The following is a 20,720-nucleotide window of genomic DNA, read 5'->3' on the forward strand; positions in this document are numbered from 1 at the left end:
GATCACACAGATTTAATAGAAATGAATAAGATTTCATACATTATCATGAAAGTTTATCATATCATATCAAACAGGTCAGATTTCGGTAATACAAATTGTGTTTTAAAAACACAATATCCAGGTTTATATATTTAGCATCAATAAAACCAAATTGTATCTTATACACTGATCAAACTTCTTTACTTACTTAGTCTTTTTATGTTGAAACTGTGGAAATTTTAAATGCAATTCAAACACATATCTTTAATTTAAATATTGCTTTGAATGTAGCAACCACCTAAACAATACAACACATGAAAAACAATAACTTGTTTTTATAAGCAAACAATCACTCATATATTCCGAATATATGAATAATAATGACAGTAGCTGTATTAACTCTGCTATTTTTGAGGAAACTATGGTTACCATGGTAATGTGTTCTTTCAGGTTGATCAGAATGATAAAATTAGTCGACTCGTGGGTAGTTTGGTAGTAACACATTGCTTCTAGTGCAAAACCTTACAGTCGTTAAATGGTGAAAGCAGAAAAGAAAACACACTTACATTGTCCACTGCAGCTTTTCATTTTTAATAGAGTTGTACAGGGCCTGCAGACAGAGAGAGAGAGAGAGAGAGAGAGAGAGAGAGAGAGACATAGAGAGAGAGAGAGAGAGAGAGAGAGAGAGACAGTACAGTCAGTAAGTCACACCTGAGCTGTAAATGACTGTGTTTGGTTTCATAGACTGGCGTATGAGTTGCGTCATATATATATTCTGCTGTTAGTGGCATCATAATCAGACTGTGACAGATGACGAGTCTTGAAATAAACATCTGATAGTCACACTGTCTACACAAATAAATGTCATTCTGGACATCAAGCCACATCAATACCTGACAGTCAATCAGTGAAGCATCAATTTAACTCTACAACCAAGAATCCAAACCTTTTTCAACCATACATTTATATATATAAGAAAAATTTATAACCAAAGAATAGAGAATAGATCAATATTTAAACATGTTTGGTTTTTGTATGTGTTTCTAAACAGCAATACACAATGAAAAATAATTAATTAAAAATGTATTAATATAATAAATAAATAATAAGATGAAATAAGATGTAAAAAAAAAATGAATATTTTAAATATTAACAAAATTAAACAAATTAATATTTAAATTAATAAATAAAATAAAAAATAAAATAAAAAAAAAAATAAAAAATAAGAATAAAATATAAAATTAAACAAAACAATCCCAGATGGTGTTAAGATGTGGTTAGCTGTTGTAGGTGTGGTCTCCTACCTACTGAACATTTTAGCACGTTACCGACACATCATCATCGGTGTAAATCTGTGTGGACGTCAGGCATCAAACACCTGCGTCACAGTGGAATCCTGGGTTAGCAAATTAATTATCTACACACATACTCTCACACAGACAAAAATACTCCTCATATATTGCACACAATCCCAAAGACAAAAATGATTCTGAAATGAAATAAATGTGTTTTTTTTTTTTTTTATTCTAAAAAGCATAGCTGTATGATTTGGCTGAGAGATCATTATAAGATGTATATAAAAGCAATAAAAGTCTATGCTATGTCCTAATTTAGATGGCAAACTAAATATGCATGAGAGAAAGCCTTTAATAAGCATATTACTCCCTCCACACGTCCTTTCATCTAGAAAAAAGTAACCTCAGCATGAACAGCTAATAATCTCAATGTGTATTAGAAATTCAGCAGCAACAGAGAGCAAATTTACCCTCTCAGTCCTTCAGGGCAAAACAAACTCATTGCTCATTTCAAACACACACAGAGGAAAACCAATTCAGATAGAGATAGAAAGTTTCTTTTACTTCATGACTAGTAACTTTGAGGCAATCTATAAGCTACTGTACTCCTAAAAGTACACTACACTCTTATACACTCTTAAAAATAAGTATTCCAAAGGGATGATTTGCAGCATAGCATGTCATAGAAAAAAAAAGGCCTCCACAAATAACTTTCAGTGAGCAGTTCTTAAAAGAACAATGTTTTTTTTAGTGCACAGAACATTTTAAGATCCTATTTGACTATAAAGAACCTTCTGTGGAATGGAAGGGTTCTATGGATGTTAAAGGTTCTTCATGAAACCAGTAATCCCATTAAAGAACCTTTATTTTTAAGAGTGTATGGTCTTTAAAAACACAAATCAGAGCTGTATCTGATCAGAAGTGGAGAATGATATTTGCATGGTCCATCTATGTCATTTTTTGGCACAGATGACTAGGTGAGCAGGATAAAAGATGAACAGGTAAGTGATACGAGACAAGGTTACCCTCTTCCTCTTGAGGGCCTGTGGGTGGTTCTGTCCATCTTGAGCTTTTCCCAAGAGGTCCGGGAACACCAGAGGCTTGAGCGATCGGGATCTGGGCGTTCGTGGGTAACGGAATGGGTCCATCATACGGAAATCTCGCCCGTATCGAACCGAGCAGAGCGAGCGGGAGCGCAAGCGCCCGGCCGAGTGCAGACTGTTCACTCCAATCATGTCTGAAACTGTAGTGCACTATGGGAAATAATCAACTCCAGGTGGATTTTGGGTCTTCAGATGAGTTCAGACTGATGTTTTTCATCAAATATTCAACTAAAAAAGCTTAAAAGTCTTCCCGTAGGTCATGGGTTCGATTTCCAAATAAAGCAAGAACTGACTTTAAATGCAATGTAAGTCACTTTGGATAAAAGCATCTGCCAAATGCATGAATGTGAATCTTCAATAAGAGAAACATATGAAAAAACCCAACATGGCTTCCTCCTTTAATAGACGAGGTAACTGCAAATATAAGTGCTATGAGTCTTTTTTGAATCAGGTTTGTAAGTCCAGCACAGATTTGTGGTCTTTGCGATCACTTAAATCTATATATGGCTTGAGACCATATGTCTTAATATCCAATAAACATGAAAGTAATCTGAAACGTGTTCAGCAATGCAACAGGGAGTCTGCGACCATCTGTAGGACAATATCACAAAACATTACACGTTACATGTGTGAGCCGCTAAAACTGGAGAATCAAGTAATTCAGAGCAAAATAAAAAGGACAGTGATCTTGAAATGTACGATATATCCCTTGCGGACTCTGAACACATGTAAAGGAGGCTTACAAACACTAACTTCTACGTGCTAAACATTGCAACCAGCGAGTGGCCAAACACACACACACACACACAGTGATGCCACAGATGGCAAGTAAAGCTTTCAGAAGTGTGAAAGAACAGCCGGGATCCGGCAGATGGAATGAGGCGAATGGAAACCGGGAGAAAACATGAAATGGACACACACAATGCCCTCACAAAAGACACAAACAGAGGCGGTCAGCGCGGCACACAGGAATCCCCACACCTGCAGCAGCTTCAAACGACGAGCCAAATTCAGCACGCAATGCAAAAAAAAAAAAAAACCCAGAAAACAATCCGAGATGAAGACAGATGAGAGCCTGTTGCTTTTGGAGCTCGAGCTGGTTTTCTTTCGTATACAGCCAAGAAGGACCAAGCGCTTTCAGAAAATGTGCATCACTCGTCTTTGCATTGATTTATCCGTCAGTCCATCTGGGATCCATAATAGGTCTGATGGTTTTTTTGGAACGTGCGTGTGGATCCGGTCTCCTCAAAACTGAGTCACGGATACAGGTCCATGTACGATCTAAAAATGCCCACTTGCTCACGTCGTCTTTGCCGTTCTGTTTTATCTTTCAGGCTCCGCAGATGGAAAGTCTCTAAATCTCAGAGATACTCGAAGGAGGCTGCAAGCTCTCTCTCTCTTTTTCAGCATCCACCCAAAAAACAAAAACAAACAAACACACACAAACACAAACACACACACACACACACACACACACACAGACTCGGCTCACTTCGCATTGAATGCTGATTAATATTCAGCACTTGTGCTCAGAGGTGGGACAGCGAGAGGTAAGAACATGAAATAATATGGGAGAGAGATGAACACAAAGAACGTCATAACACTACAAGTGTGACTGGCGAATAGTCTATAAAAATACAGTCTATAAAAAAAAGCATTGAGGGGTGAAGCTCAGTAAAACATCCAGCTCACCATAATTTAAATATATATATATGTAATTCTTATTTTTAATGCATTACAAATAACAACAATAAGATTTTTCTTTTTATTTTGATTGTTTAGAAATAAATACAACAACCACCTTCTCTGCTGATTTCAATATATATAACATTTTTGTATGCATATTTAACGCTAATGTGTTCTCTTTCTCAACCAAAATTTACTTAATTCATATATGGATTATTTGGATTATCACAACACAAAAAAATCAAAAAGAGAAATGATTAAATATTAAATATTAATAAAATACACAATTTTTATTAAAAATACACATACACACACATATATGTGTGTATTAGATTATTACATATCTCTCTTTATGAGATATCTAAACTTTGAGACTAACGTGAGCAAAGCAGTTTTTTTTCTGATGAATGATTATAAAGAGAAGCAAATATTACCTTGTAAATTTCTTTATTAATAATGTATAAATTAGGATAAATTTAGATTTACAACTATGATTTGATTCTTACAACTATAGCTACACTGCAGATGCATTTTAAATATGGTTCATTTATTATTCATCATACTGTAACATTCAAAAACATATCTTGGGCAGAAGTGATCTGCATTTTTATAGTTTTAATATCCTACAATATTACTATAATATTTAATATCAAAGACTAGCATTTTAGCATTACTTGAATAAAAAGTTGAACTTAAACACTAATATGAATTTTGAAATGCAGTTTGTTTTCCTTTTGCTTTAATGAAACAAAATTTAAATTCAACTTAAATGAACATTTTCTTGCACAATCATTACTCGAACTGTTTTCAACAAATTTGAAAACACACAGAAAAAAAAAGCATGATTATTGCTGACAGCCTCCAAGCAATTCATTGGCCTGGATGATATTTCTGTCTCTCAGTAGAATAGCGTGGCATGCTGTGCAGGGACTGAACGAACGTCACCCGGACGGCCGTGTAATTTGAACAAAGCGATTAGCCGCTCGGTCTGAGCTGAGTGAATTTGTTCAACAGGAGAGAGCTAATTGTTTTCACCCTCCGTCTGTCGTTATCTCCACACACAGACTGACTTGCAGTTAAATGGGTCGCCGTCAGCCCATGACCACCCTATCAGTGCCACAGCCTCAGTCCCGCCCCTTCGTCTCCATGACGACGATGCACTTCAAGCACTCTTCACCAGTGTGTGCAAAAGCCCACAAGCAACCCACGTGTGCGAGACACAGTCACAAATCCATCGTCTTTCACCACTGCATTAAATACATGCCTCCCGTGGGGCACAAAGACACAGAATCTGTGCATTTGACCTCATTTTTTCCATCACTGATGTGTCTCAATGTAAACTAATGATTTTGACTAAATAAATGCATGTGAACAAATACATCGCTTGCTTTAACCCTCTGATGCTGGTGTCCATTACAGTGGAGAAAAAAAAAAAAAAAAACACACATTCACACACTTATACTTACTATACAAAATCATTTATAAAAGAATATAAATATTCTAAATTATTTTATGAATAAACTTATACACCTAGACTCTAAATAAAATAAGAACACAAAATTAATTTTACAAGTTATTCATAAACTGATATAATATTATAAAGCATAATTTATATCATATTATAACGAAACAAAATACACTCTAAATTAAACTATATACAGTATATAATTATTATATTGTTATTGTAATTATAACAATTATACTATTATAATAATATAACATTATACAATTTTTTATAGGAATACTATATTATTCATAAATTAATATATTATAAATGTATATATTAGTATATATTAAGTATATATTAATATTAAAATTATAATATTAATATTTCTAAATAAAAAAACAGATGCATGCCGCTCAAAATGTAATGGGAACATAAATTATATATATATATATATGTATGTGTGTATGTGTATGTATGTATGTGTATATATATATATATATATTTTTTTTTTTTTAATAAAAAATACTAAATTAAAAAATTAAGAATAAAATAAGCAAGCCACAAGAACCCACAGCTAAAAAGGGAATTTTTTAAATGTATTTTATTTCTTTCTTTTTATTTATTTAATTATTATTTAATTTTTTACTTACTGTGGCTTTATTAATCAATCAAAAACCCATGATTAAGCACAAAAAAGGCTCTTTACTATTTCAATAGCATCTAGCAACATGCTGCATCAATATATAATTGTCCTGCTGTGTGCTCGCTGGTGTGTGTACATCGTCTCTGAAAGTAGCTCATCCAATCAGACTCTAGAGCCAAAACAATCCATTTTATATTAAACAATAACCCTGTTCGTCCAATAATTAGCACCCAACAATAACAGCTTTGCTTTATAAGAGTGAAATGTGCTTATGTAAGCTGCCCTGCTCAGCTGTTGAGTTTAAATGAGAGAACCAGAACGAGTAGGAGGCAAGAGTGAGAGAACTGATGTTGCAAGGGACTGAGAAAAGGATCGCCAGAAGGAAAGAGAAGTGAGAGAGAGAGAGAAAGAGAGGTCGTCATAAAAACTATAGAGACTGATTTAAAACAGTTGGCATGAACAGCAAGAACACAGACCGATCTCCATCGGCTCTCCCTCGCGTCGTCTATCGCTCTTCAGACGGTTTCTGTCCCAGCGAGAGTCAATGTTTTAATCAACAAGACGAAGGACTGAAACACAAGCAGCTCCTCAGATAGAGCTCACTGCTGCGACTTTAACAGAGCACAGAGATTTCAAAGGATTCATGCCACGGAAAACAGGATTTTCTCTGCTTTTTTCCAGTCACAATGCGATGCGGATTTGCAAAGAGGCCATTATTTACGGATGGGTCGGTGCAAACCAAAAAACATTGTTAGCTATGTTCAGAATAGCATGCTATCAAAATTCTCTTTCTATCTATTACTGTATTATACACTATGTATAATGTGCACAGTATAAACATTTTCATATGGAACTTGCTGACTGCATTTTGCAGTACAAACAGTATCCCACAATGCAACACTTTCAACCTAACCTTCTACTACCTGTGAAAAATAAACCCAGAAACAACATACACAGACATATCTGTATGACACTTAAGCACATTTAAAATGCAATTAAAGCACGCTTCCCAGTTTCCTGGGAACATTAGAAATGAATAACTATTATATTAAATACATTTTGTATACATTTATATTTTTGTATAATTTCCCCAGTATTTTTCTCATTGTAAAGCAAAATAAATAAAGTACACACACACACATATATATACACATATATACATATATATATATATATATACATATACATATATACATATACATATATACATATACATATATACATATATACATATATATATACACACATATATACACACACATATACATATATATATATATATATATATATATATATATATATATATATATATATTATATATATATATATATATATACATCCACTACATATATATATATATATAGATAATATATATATATATTATATATATATAACATCACACACAAACAAAATTATTATTATTTTTTTATTTTTTCATTGTGATGTTATTTTAATGACAATTAAGCACATTTAAATTCTCCTTCCCGGTAACCCACTGCAATGTAAAATATTCTTACTCCTTAAAAAAACAAAAAAAATGTTAATATTGTTAGAGTCCTGCCAGATAACACACACCACGTGTTCGCTCTTGACCCCAAAACCAATCTAAGACCACTTATAACTAAACACAATAACTCACAAGAACTCATCTGATTAGTTCAGAATGTGCCTGCAGGGTTAATGAATGGAAGCAAACCATCCCGTTTCCTACCAATGACATTAAAGCACTAATCTAATAATATAAACCAATAAATGACCTACTGAAGAGTTATTGCTTCCCAAAGGGACACAGATCTCTCCTGCTTCAAATCACACTCAGCAGCGCTGAACGCTATAATAGCACAGCTGTCGCATGACCACACAAGTGTACACACCATCAACACGTGCCAAAACACACACACACACACTCTCTAATCATCTACTAAAGACGATCTATTGACATGCGTTTCTTCTCTGTGGAAAATTTACCATCAGTAATAAATAATGCAAAAAATAGAGTTTCAAAATGCTGCTTTATTAAGGAATATTTATGAAATACACAGTACATCACCTTGAGGAGTTCTTTAGGGAAATCATGGCCGCTGTTTAGTCCTTCCAGATTCCCGATGAACTGAGTGCAGGACATTCGCTTGCCAACATTCTGCCAACAGAAAAGAGCATCACACACCTGATAAACGAGCTGTCATTAGTCCTCAGTCATCTGCACAGTAACACAGAGAAATCAACCTGACTAAAAGAACTTTTACATTTAATCTCACAGAGAATAATATATATATATATATATATACACACATACACATACACACACACACACACACACACACACACACATAGAGAATAATAATAATAATAATAATAATTTAAAATGCAATTAATCACATTTTTCCAGTGTTACCCCAGTGTATTGTGAAAGAAAATATTCTTACTCCTATAAAGCAATAACAATAATAAAATATATTATTAAATACATACGTGACCCTGGACCACAAAACCAGTCTTAAGTGTCAATTTTTCAATTGTGAGATTTATACATTATCTGAAAGCTGAATAAAAGCTTTCTATTGATGTATGGTTTGTTAGGATATGACAATATTTGTCTGAGATACAACTATTTGAAAATCTGGAATCTGAGGGTGCAAAAAAATCTAAATACTGAGAAAATCTTCTTTAAATTGTCTAAATGAATTCTTAGCAATACATATTACTAATCAAAAATTAAGTTTTGATATATTTACGGTAGAAATTTTACAAAATATCTTCATGGAACATGATCTTTATTTAAAATCCCAATGATTTTTGGCATATAAGAAAAATCGATAATTTTGACCCATACAATGTATCTTTGGCTATTGCTACAAATATACCCCAGTGACTTAATACTGCTTTTGTGCTCCAGGGTCCAGATAATATACATATTAAATACTTTTTAAAAAGATTATATATTTTATAAAATTTTCTAAAAATAAAATATACTTAAAATATAAAATATAACAAACTTATTTCAGTTAGTTGCAAAGACAACACGTTATATTTGAAATACTGAAATTACTAAAACTGAATATGAAATAAAGCTAAAAGCTTTTTATGAAAAAGCTAAACCAAAATAAAATATAATGAAATAAATAAAATATAATTACATGAGAAACAAAAACAAAAATGAGAAATTTTGCATTTGCAACTATAAACAGAAATATTACAAATATTTAATATAAAATATTTAAATAGTTTTTAAATATTTTATTATCTATATATATATATATATATAATATAATATATATATATATATACGGATATATATATATATAATATATATATATATATATATTATATATAATATATATACTGTATGTGTGTGTGTGTGTGTATTTTTGTGTGTATATATATATATATATATATATATATAGATATATATATATATATATATATATATATATTTATTATATATATATATATATATATATATATATATATATATATATATATATATATATAGTATTATTTGTAATTATCTATTAGTATTTATTATTTTGTAAAGTGTAAACTGGACAGGTTGAATTTCCTGACATTTTTGCAATAAGAAGCTGAAAATATGATTAATAGTCATGAGCACAATGCCATAATGCAGACAAACTTAGATCTAAAGATAGGTCTAATTTTATTTATGGAATCCAAAATCCCTTTATTTGTTCCTTAGATTCTTAAAAATAAATAAATAAATCCAGGACATTTTGTCACCAGATTCTGCAAATGATGCATTTAAAGTTTGTAATTTATTGCACATTTTCAGATAAGATGTCAGAGTCGAGCATTTTCTGCCTCTGAAAGTCAGCATGAGATGTCCTACATTTAATCGGCGAGCGCATGAATATATAAATGTCTGGAGCTGCAGAAAGGCTCTGGAATACATCATCTGATATTGTGGACTGAGGAGTTTCATCAGAGCAAAGCTGAAATCGCTCACAGTTCTCATCAGGACCATAAACCTGTTACCATGGCGACAGTGAGTCTGGCTTATAACAGGCGTCATGTGTTTGCTGATGGCCCTAAACCCTTCAACAAAGCACAGGGTAAGCTCAATATCCATCCACAAAACACACATCACCACTAAACGACAAACCAAAAACCCCTCCAGACGTCCATCTCACAGCCTTTTCCAGTGATGAAGGGTTAAACAGAGCGCTTACACTCCATAGACTACCATTAAGTGCATTTCTGTTTTATTATTTTTATATTTTTATTTAAAAACTGAGATATTGCAAACAACATTAATGTTTGCAATCATATTTCTGAGCACACGGAGATGTTGACGTCAATTTGTAGGCCAAGCCGGAAGGCTAATTCACGACAGGATCCCTTGAGAATTTCAAATAGGTTTTTAGATTAGCAGTTAACAGACTTTCATGTTTTGTTCTTTAGCATAAATTACACACGTCAAACATGATCTCTGAAACCCTTTAAAAACATAAGTTGCAAAATAAGAACTACAACTATCACATGGATTTGAGTTTATGTGTTTTAAGAATCAGACAATTATACTACTCCTTATAAAGCAAGTTACTAGAAACTTATTTTACTTCATAAATCAAAAATTGCTGCTCTAAACCTGCAAACTACACTGAAATCAATAGTGATTTAAATCTCTGCTGTTGCGTTGCTATTGTTAACTAAAAACTAACTAATACTAGAACTAATAAAAACTGTTTGGGTAATTGAAATAAAGCTAAAATAAAATAAAATATAATAATAAAAAAGTAAATATTAGATGTAAAACCTAAACTTAAAAAACTTAGAAATTGATTAAAACTGAAATTAAAACAAAGCTAAATAGAAATATTAAAAATATATATATATAAATATTAGATGAAAAATGTAAACAAATGAAAGCTCAAAATATTGCCTTCACAACTAGCTGAGCTAAGTTTAAGTGCTAAATCTACTAAAACTGAAATAAAATAAAGCTATATAGAAATATATATATATAAAAAAAAATATTAGATGAAAAACTAACATCAAAAAAAATATTGCCTTCACAGTTAACTGTGAAATACATTTAAGTACTAAAATCACTTAAACGTAAATAAAACAAATCTATATAGAAAATTTAAAACAAAAATTAAATTAAATTACAAAGACTGAAATAAAAATAAAGCTAAATTATTTGCATTAAAAAATTTACTAAATTGGAAAAATATGTGGTCTCAGCCTTTTGAAACATAATGCATGTGTAACTTCACTGCTGCACTGGTGCTCTTGTCTGTATGGTGAAGTGAGAATACAGTGATTTGTTAGAGTTGACTCACGTGGCCGTGCAGGTCTGTGTTGAGCAGCATAAGTGCGCAGGTCAGCGTGTGGACACTGTCTGAGAGACACAACCACACACAAATACATATTTACACTTGTACGGCCTGTTTATCAAATGCGACACACACACACATGCACACACACGCACGCACGCACACACACAGAGAGAGCTGTACCTTCAGATAGTGCAAGAGATGAATTGCACTGCACATATTGATGGGAAAAGTGTGCTAAGATTCTCTCTCTCTCCTGTGTCTCGCCCGTCAGAGCAAATTCTAGTAGAAATGCCCTGAAATAAACACAAACAATAATAAATAAATGCCCTGACATCATCAAACAATGATGAAAAGCCATTGTAATAATGACAACAATTTAAGTGAAAATTAAAAATCAAAATTCAATTATAAAATTCTTCATAGGAGTCCAATATTTATATATTATTTCATATATTATTTCTAATATGACAAATCATATTTTTTAGTTAATACTTTAGTATCACTAATATAATTACTTCTACTAGTAAGCTGTTGCTTATTAATATTTATAATATTATTACACTATCTATATGCAAATCATATAATACACACACTATTACATAACTTATTATATAGTATAATATTACTAAACATATTGTATTAAACATTACAAATGTATGAATGAAAAAAAATAATTTTGAATAATATTAAACGTGACGTGTTAAAGTAGAAGGACTGAAGCGAAGTAATAATCTGAAGAGTATTTTTTTTATAAACATAGCTCAAAATAGTTAAACAAAAAGAAAGTCACTTTTCATGTACTGACCTTAGCGCTTGGTCCAAAGTCATTTCAGTAAAATTGAAGTAGCGCAGATATTCCTCTGCCACCAGGCGACTGAAGTCATTGCTAAAAAGGAGTCAGATATGAAAAAGTCGATCAAAGAAGATGACAATGCAAGAACAAACAAGGGAGACACGGGAGGAAGGGTGACAGACGCGACCAAGGCCTGTCAGAGATACACCGCTGGATGAACATTCCCATGATGCACCTGTCAGAGAGAGAAGAGCTCTTAAAATACAGACACTGTGAGCAATAAAAGCAGAGCCAGAGAATACAAGCTGCATGAAAACCTGCATTATATAACAGTGACACAGGACAGAGAGAGATGGACACACCACAAGGTCAGAGAGAAGATGCTCAAACTCACTGAGGACTGATTTCTTTGTCAACATGAAATCAAATCTGACTGCATTTACTTTCTAACATGTTCATTAATAAAAAATAAAAAAATAACAAAATACAATATCCTAAAAAAACAAAACAAAATAACTCGAAAAATAATAATAATAATAATAATAAAAAAAAATAAAATAACTAATGACTAAAAAAGCTTATGACAAAACAAAATAAAAAATGACTAGCTCTGCTTATGACAAAACAAAATAAAAATAAAGCATATAATATAAAAATGCAAGAATATACAAGAATAAAAATGACAGCATAATGTACTGATAAGATATGTGCAACAGTGTGGTTATTGTTAATTGAAACTATTTAAAAAAATATATATATTTGTCAATTGAAATTAATCCGTTTTTTAACAATTAAAAATTCGATGGAGCCTATGGAGTGTATTCAAAATTAAATGCAATTAAAAACTGATGAAAAATCTAAATGAAAATGAAAAAATTTGTCTTGTCAACTGACTGAAATAAGCCGAAGTACTAAAAATGAAATCAAAATAAATGAAACCTAAATAGAAATATTAAAAACAACAAAAACTATTCAAATGACAAAAGCATATACCAAAATAACTAAAATGTAAACTAAAATAAAAAGTATAAAAACAGAAATGTATTAATATGTGAATGAATTATATAGAGTGTGTGTGAGTATATTTTTTTCATTAAAAAAGAAAATATATTTGTTTAATTAAAAATATTTTATTTAATTACTATCTATATATATATATATATATATATATCTATATATATATATCTATATATATATATATATATATATATATATATATATATATATATATATAGATATATATATATATATATATATATATATATATATATATATATATATATATATATTAACAGAAAAAAATACATACACACACACACACACACACACTATATAATTCATTCGCATATTAATACATTTCTGTATGGTGACACTTTAAAATAAGGTTTCATTTGTTAACATTAGTTATCAAACTAACAATAAATAATACTTCTATAGAATATATTAATCTTAACATTTACTAGTACATTTAAGCTCAAAAGCTGTATCTGTTAACATTAATGCACTGTGAACTAATATGAACACAAACCTTTTTATTAACTAACATTAACAAAGGTTAAAAAATGCTGTAAAAACATATTGCTCAATGTTAGTTAATGCATTAACTAATATTAACAAATAAAACTTTATTGTAAAGTGTTGGCATATATAAAGTAACAGCACTAACAATACTAAATAAAACTAAAAGTACACACTTGAAGAGGATTTACTCACTTTTTACTCAAATGACGCGCAACGTCGCACTTCCTGAAGCCGTCGAGGTTGAAGAGCCGCTTGGCCAGACGTTTGGCAGCGTCCAGATTGGCGCGGTTTCCGTTACTGAGAGTGTCATTACTGCCCAAACGCTCGCTCAGCTCCTGATCCAAATCTGGGTCCGCAGCAAAGCGAGGAGATTTCTCTCTGAACAAACACACAAATAAATCATTCTGCCGCGCTGAAGTGCATCATCACGACTCTGAAGCCAAGCTGGTGGACATGCATTTCATATAAAAACATGAAGTTTCCAACACAATACTCAAATCCTGAAATAAAAAATTCTCTCACTGAAAATAAAGGATTTTCATTGTTTACAAGCATGGTTATCATTTATTACCATAACATTCAGTACATCATCACAGAACCATTGCACCACTTTAGTATTGTAAATGATGAAAACAGAAATAGACTAGGAAGCACCATTTCTTTCACAGTAAGATGTACTTTGGTTCTTTCCTATAAGAAGCAAAAAAACCATTATAGGATATATAAGCTTAGTAAAATGTATGGCAAGTTCTGACGACACCTTCCTCCATAATATAATTTGAAACATTTAATCAATAATATAATCAAAGACATTACAAACTGATGTAAGGGAATTATGTAGTGACCAAAAACATGTTGAACAAATGTTCTCTAAAGAATTTCAGCTAAATGACAAAGTTTATAGGAGATCACATATTAAATGATAGTGATTTTACACTAGTAACATTGACATAACTGTATATCTGTGGGATTTGGGCATAAATTAAATTAATGGTTTAGCTCCTGCGTACCTAACTAGTCTTCTACCACGCTACAATCCATCACGCTCCCTAAGGTCACAAAACTTTGGACATGTGGTAGTACCTAGGATAGAAAGTCCACTAAAGGAGGTAGAGCTTTTTCGCATTTGGCTCCCAAACTCTGGAATAGCCTTCCTGATAATGTTCGAGGTTCAGACACACTCTCTCTGTTTAAATCTAGATTAAAAACACACCTCTTTGGCCAAGCATTCAAATAATGCATCTCATAATTTTGGACTGCAGTTATATCTGATCAAAGCGCATTATTATTCTTTAGCTTGGGCTAAACTAATTATAGCAGCTACGCTATTTATGTCTCTATTTGTTTCTCTGTTTTGCCACGGGATTTACACAAGCTCCAGTCTGGATCCAGAACACCTGAGAAGAGATGATGCCAACCCCTCAGAGGACCTCAGATGATGCTAACCTAGAGACAACATACAGAACTACCACATTTTGCTCTAAGTTTGATTGCATAATTGCTGTTAATAGTGTTAATCGTCTGTTTGTTTACGTCTTTGTATTGATTTTTCTGAACATTTCTGCCGTATACACATAAACTGACAGTCACCACTGATAAGCTACTAGTAAATATTGTAGAAACTTAATTTTCTGTAAAGTTGCTTTGCAATGATTTGTATCGTAAATAGCGCTATACAAATAAACTTAAATTGAATTGAATAAATTGTGGTCACCAAGCTAGACAATAAACATAAACAGCTTTAGAGTCTGAACTCATTTCCATTTCATAATTGTGTTAAATTGTCATTGTGCCCTATTGATCTGATTTCCCTTGGTCCTCTGCTCACCTCTTCTTATCAGTGACTCACACTAAATCCACACCAAAAACAAACAAAGCAGAAATGTGTGAAACGCAAACAAAGACGTCTGGATGCACAGAAACACTTCTTAAAGAGACAAGCACGACAAATGAGTATGTACTCCATATCTGGGTTATTAGATCTAACTGAAAGTAAAACTAAAGCCATCATTTTTTACTGCTTGAAATAAACATTAAATAATAAACATTAACTGAAATGAATTCTTCGTTTTTTGTATATATATATTTGATTTCAGATAGTTGCCAAGGCAACATTTTTCATAAATCCACACAAAATTTCTCATAAATCCTTATGAAACCACGGGAAACGCAAACAAAGACATCTGGAAGCACAGAAACACTTCTTAAAGACAAGCATGACTTATCACTGTTAACTGAAACTAAAACTATTTTCATTACTTTAAATAAATAAATAATAATAATAATAATAATGAATTTTCACAACTACTAATCTTTGAATTTTCACATTTATTGAAATAAAATGAAAAGAAACAGAAAGAAATGTGAACTTATTTTCTTGGAGCTTGTTTCTCATTTTCATTTAGTTTAGGTTGAAGTACTAAAAGAACTATAACTAAAAAAAATTAGTTAAAACTATATATATATATACACATCTAAAAAGAAAAAAGAAAATAAAGAAAAATCGAATTCAATATATTAACAAAAACTATAATAGCAATAATAGCAACTAAAACGACACCGTTCCATATTTCTGGATGGATCATCTAAATGTGAACAATTTAGAAGAATTCATTTTGTAAGAACAAAAGAGAAAAATGCATTAATAAAAATAACTTCACTGTAATAATTCGAACATTTTATGAAGATTCTCAAAAGTGAGGGTTGTTTGCCCATTGTAGGTGTTCTGGGTTGTTTCTAGTTTTCTAATACCAAATAATAAACCATAAAAATAGTTTTTTGCCTTTTCTTGCCTTTTCTGCTAAATACTGCTATGTTAGATTCATTAGAACAATGACAGGTTAATACAGCAATACAGTGATGATCAGTTTCTACTTGAAATTTCAATCCATCCTTGAACTGTTTAGCTCACAAACTTGCCAGATATTTCCTTGCCAAAGAGTTTCCCACTGCTCTCTCTCTCTCTGTGAACATTGCTGACGCTCTAATGATCTCAGTGTGGGGTGGCATGTAACATCTCTCAATCTCTCGTCAGTCCTAAAACTCTGTAGTACAGTTTTGCTGTAAACAGCCAACAAATCAGTGCATGGGTAAGTTAAATTGATCAAAAGAGACATTAAAATACATGCATAATATTATAAAATACTTCTATTTCAAATAAATACTAAACTTTCTGTTCATCAAAGAATCTAGAAAATATTTTCCACAAAATATACAGCAGCACAACAGTTTTCTATATTGGTAATAATAAAAAAATGTCTCCTGAGCCCCAAATCAGCATATTAGAATGATTTCTGAAAGATGTGACACTGAAGACTGAAGTAATGATGCTGAAAATTCAGCTGTGCATCAAAGCAATAAATTAGATTTTAAAAGATATTTAAATAGAAAGCAGTTATTTTAAATTGTAAAAATTTCCAAACTTTTGAATGGTAGTGTATATTCACATGCAATCCACTGGATGATTAACCTAATACTATTTTTTTTTTCTGTACTCTTAGCATGTAGTCGAAACAGAACGAAAGAGAGAAAGCTAAAGAAAGAGTTTTTTCTTGTGTCACTGGGTTTAACGTTTGGCTAAGCACCTCCACAATGCTGCTACTGTTCCTGCCATGCTAAATGAACAACAGACACATTTTAATTGGCATATCTAATGAGCACTCATTATAAGACAACTAAGGATTTGATTGGTTCATAGGTTGGCTGACCAGTGCAACTCCATTTTGTTGTGATTATATTACTTAAAACTGTTGCATCTGTACATACAATATTTTCTTATTAAATGTGTGAAGTTATATCAATATGGGCAACTGCAATAGTGATGCTTCTAATTCTAATGGTGTGCTTTATTCTAATACTGACGCCTTTGCAAATAGAATTTATGAATGGCTGTCACCACCTAGTGGTTTACTTTAGCTACTACAGGATGGTAGTGTAATATTGCAAAGCAATACACATAACACTTAGAACAGGTGCTAACTTTTTTTTTTATAAGATAAAAACTGATTAGCGACACGGAACATATAAAATATCACATTATTCATCCTGTAAATGGGTTTCTATGTTTCAGGGTGATCTATGCGGCAGTAACTTCTGTTCTCTGCCAGCAATCGTCTTTGCCTTTCATCTGACCTTCTCACACACACACACACACACACACACACACACACACACACACACACACACACACACACACACACACACACACACACACACACACACACACACACACACACACACACACACACTCCGGTCTAAACTCAGCCTGCAGTCAAGCCACATGGACAGCAGATGTAAGAGGTTAAACCAACAGACTAATAGTTCATTCAGAATCATTACTCAGTAAGTTAGCTACACTTGGATAGATTAAAAAATATATATATATTGCTTAGAATCCACCTCAAGCAATTCAATGTTAACCTGTCAAACCAAGCTGAAAAGGAAATGTACATATATTAAATAATAAATAGAATACATGAAATATTACATATTATTTTATATTGGTTACTTAGTTTTCCTAAACCCTGGTTTGGGGTTATATATTTGGTAACTTCTACATCAATCTTACAAAGAGTACTCTTGATTATGGGGGGAAATATAACCTGAACATTTCTTGGCGGTTTACTTAAGATTCGCCAATATTCAAGTCATAGTGAACAAAAACCGCAGTGTTTTACTTCAAAGGAAACTGCTGCTTGCATACTCCCTCTGCTGGAGAAACAGAGCTATTGCAAAGAACATATTAGTAGGACAGGTTCACTCAGGGCTTGTTCAAATACACACACCTGCAGTCTTTCCACTTGACCACTTGTATACTTACATGACGTATTTCCTGTAAGTGTTCAAGTGGACCTGAAGACCACAACTTTTCACTTATAGTGTTGTAAAAATGCAAGCGTTTATAGAGGTTTATTTAGATTTTCAATACTTTTCATTTAAAAAAAAATACACTTTTAAATGTCTGTTCAGTAGTCCCTATAACAGACAACACTATTTAATAATTGTGGTGCTTCTTATTAAGTGATAAAAAGCAGTTGTAAATGTTGTACAAAATAAATATACTCTTCTTTGCACCTATAAAACATGCAACACTTAATGTTTTACTACCTATTTATATGAAATATCTAATTATAATCAACATTAAACTTACACTGGTTAGGTTTGCACAATCTCTCGTGGGATCTTGGCAAAAAAGTCTCACAGGTTATTTCCAGAACATGATGCATGATGGGATACACCTTTTAAGTCTTGGGACAGTCTTGTGCACTTGCTTTCTGTTGCATGCACGTGCTCCCAAGTGGCCAAGACTGCAAGTGTGAGTATTTGGACAAGCCTCAGAATGGCATTCTTCCACACTACACAGATAACCTTCTACAACCAGAGCACATTATTAAGTTCTCCTACCCAAAACATACAATTGCTCACTTCAGTTATGAAAATGACACAAACCTGGGCAGTGAAAGTGGTGGGTTGCTCTGCCAGCTCTGGCTGTTGCGATCGTCGGACCCGCTGCTGAGACGTTCGCTGGATGGCGCCCGTGTGGCATCCGTGTCCCCTGTTATCGTCAGCGCCGACCCTGAAAGGCTGGGTATCTCTATGTGTGCCAATGGAGCGAAGCTGAGCTCCACGATTTGCCGGGCACTCTGGTAGATCTGACCCTGCACCTGTGGAGTCAGTGTGGGGAGGTCAAAGGTCAGGACAGTTTGAGTGCTAGAGGTCAGAAGGTCGAGACTGTCCAGACTGCTGTAGGAGGTGCCCTTGGCACGCTGTGACTCCATGATGTTCTCAAAATGCCGGCTAAATGTGTCCAAACTGTCTCTGGACCTTCTGCGAGGACCACGGACCAGGATGGGAGATTTTAGAGCTGGGTGCTCCTTAATGAAACGATTTTGGGGCCTAGAAAAAGATAGACTTGTTATTTCTGATATTCTGAACCATAATGAATCATTTAACAGTTTTTTTGAAAAAATAAATAAATGTGTGTTTGCCACTTCCCACCTCTTTAGCATCATGCTGTAAAACTCCTCTTCTTCTTGCTCCTGATCGGCCAACAGCCTCCTCACATCGCCCTGCATCCTGACAGTGACCCAGCTTGCAACATCCTCCTCCTCCTCCTGTCCATCTTTTCTTTCATTCGGCATCTCTCCTAGCGGGCTGCTCCCAGCACAGGAAGTTCCCATGACACTTCGGTTACTTCCGAAGGCTGAGTCAGCGTCCTCTTGCTCTGCTAACAGCACATCGTCTATGTCTGTCTCCCGATAACATCGTAACGGAACGGCGTCCAGATCGGTCTCTGAGTATTTCAAAGTTCGCCGAATTATGCCTGTTTTGGGGGAGGTGCCTGGGACTGCAGGGGGCGGAGTCACTAGCTCCACCTCCACGTGTTGGACGTCATGATTAGCTCTGAGAGCAAGCTCCTCCAATGGCAGATAAGAGGGTGGTTTTGGGGTGGAGTGGCCACTTGGTGGAGCTGTGGAGGATTCTGGAACATCTAGGTGGATAAACAATATTTATTCAGCTATGAAGTGAACTAAATAAATTTGGGTTAATTAATACTGACGATGTTTTATTGATGACAGTTTTTCAGGTCAGTTATATTGCAGTGTTATTCCACTTTCATATGAGAACACTCAATGTGGTGAGTTACTCAATTCACTTGAAACCATCTAAATGTACTTCCGCTTTAAAATAATCCTAGAAAACAACACTTAATTGCTAACGATGGAATCTAAGTGATCATTAAAACTGATATTAAAGAGGTCAACAGGCTACTCACTCTTCTCTTGTTTGCTGGCAGTGTTTTCTGCTGGAGTACCAAACAGAAACTCCCACTTGGCACGAGCAATTTTCTGACAGTGCAGAGATGGACCTGGCACTAAAGAACCGCCATCAGACTGCAACACCCACACAATATAAACACATTAACTAATAATAAACACATTAACTTATAATAAACA

The 20,720-nt window shown here is 33.1% G+C and overlaps 1 protein-coding gene across 2 annotated transcripts in view; it reads right to left on the reverse strand.

The window, feature by feature from the left end:
- Positions 1 to 218: 218 nt before the first annotated feature.
- Positions 219 to 20,720, reverse strand: part of LOC109100309 — a 35,222-nt gene continuing 14,720 nt past the window's right edge. The window contains exons 3-11 of one of the 2 annotated variants that reach the window (XM_042768095.1): positions 20,540 to 20,657; positions 19,762 to 20,254; positions 19,213 to 19,659; positions 13,957 to 14,142; positions 12,256 to 12,336; positions 11,631 to 11,743; positions 11,454 to 11,512; positions 8,204 to 8,293; positions 219 to 589 (exon numbers count right to left, since the gene is read on the reverse strand). In XM_042768095.1, coding sequence (XP_042624029.1) covers positions 542 to 589; positions 8,204 to 8,293; positions 11,454 to 11,512; positions 11,631 to 11,743; positions 12,256 to 12,336; positions 13,957 to 14,142; positions 19,213 to 19,659; positions 19,762 to 20,254; positions 20,540 to 20,657 — 1,635 coding nt within the window. In that variant the 3' untranslated portion in view covers positions 219 to 541. Of the gene's footprint in view, positions 590 to 8,203; positions 8,294 to 11,453; positions 11,513 to 11,630; positions 11,744 to 12,255; positions 12,337 to 13,956; positions 14,143 to 15,540; positions 15,615 to 19,212; positions 19,660 to 19,761; positions 20,255 to 20,539; positions 20,658 to 20,720 lie in introns of those variants that run through there. The other variant, XM_042768096.1, reaches the window with a different exon arrangement.

Source organism: Cyprinus carpio, chromosome A12 (assembly GCF_018340385.1).
Source record: "Cyprinus carpio isolate SPL01 chromosome A12, ASM1834038v1, whole genome shotgun sequence".
Taxonomy (NCBI): domain Eukaryota; kingdom Metazoa; phylum Chordata; class Actinopteri; order Cypriniformes; family Cyprinidae; genus Cyprinus; species Cyprinus carpio.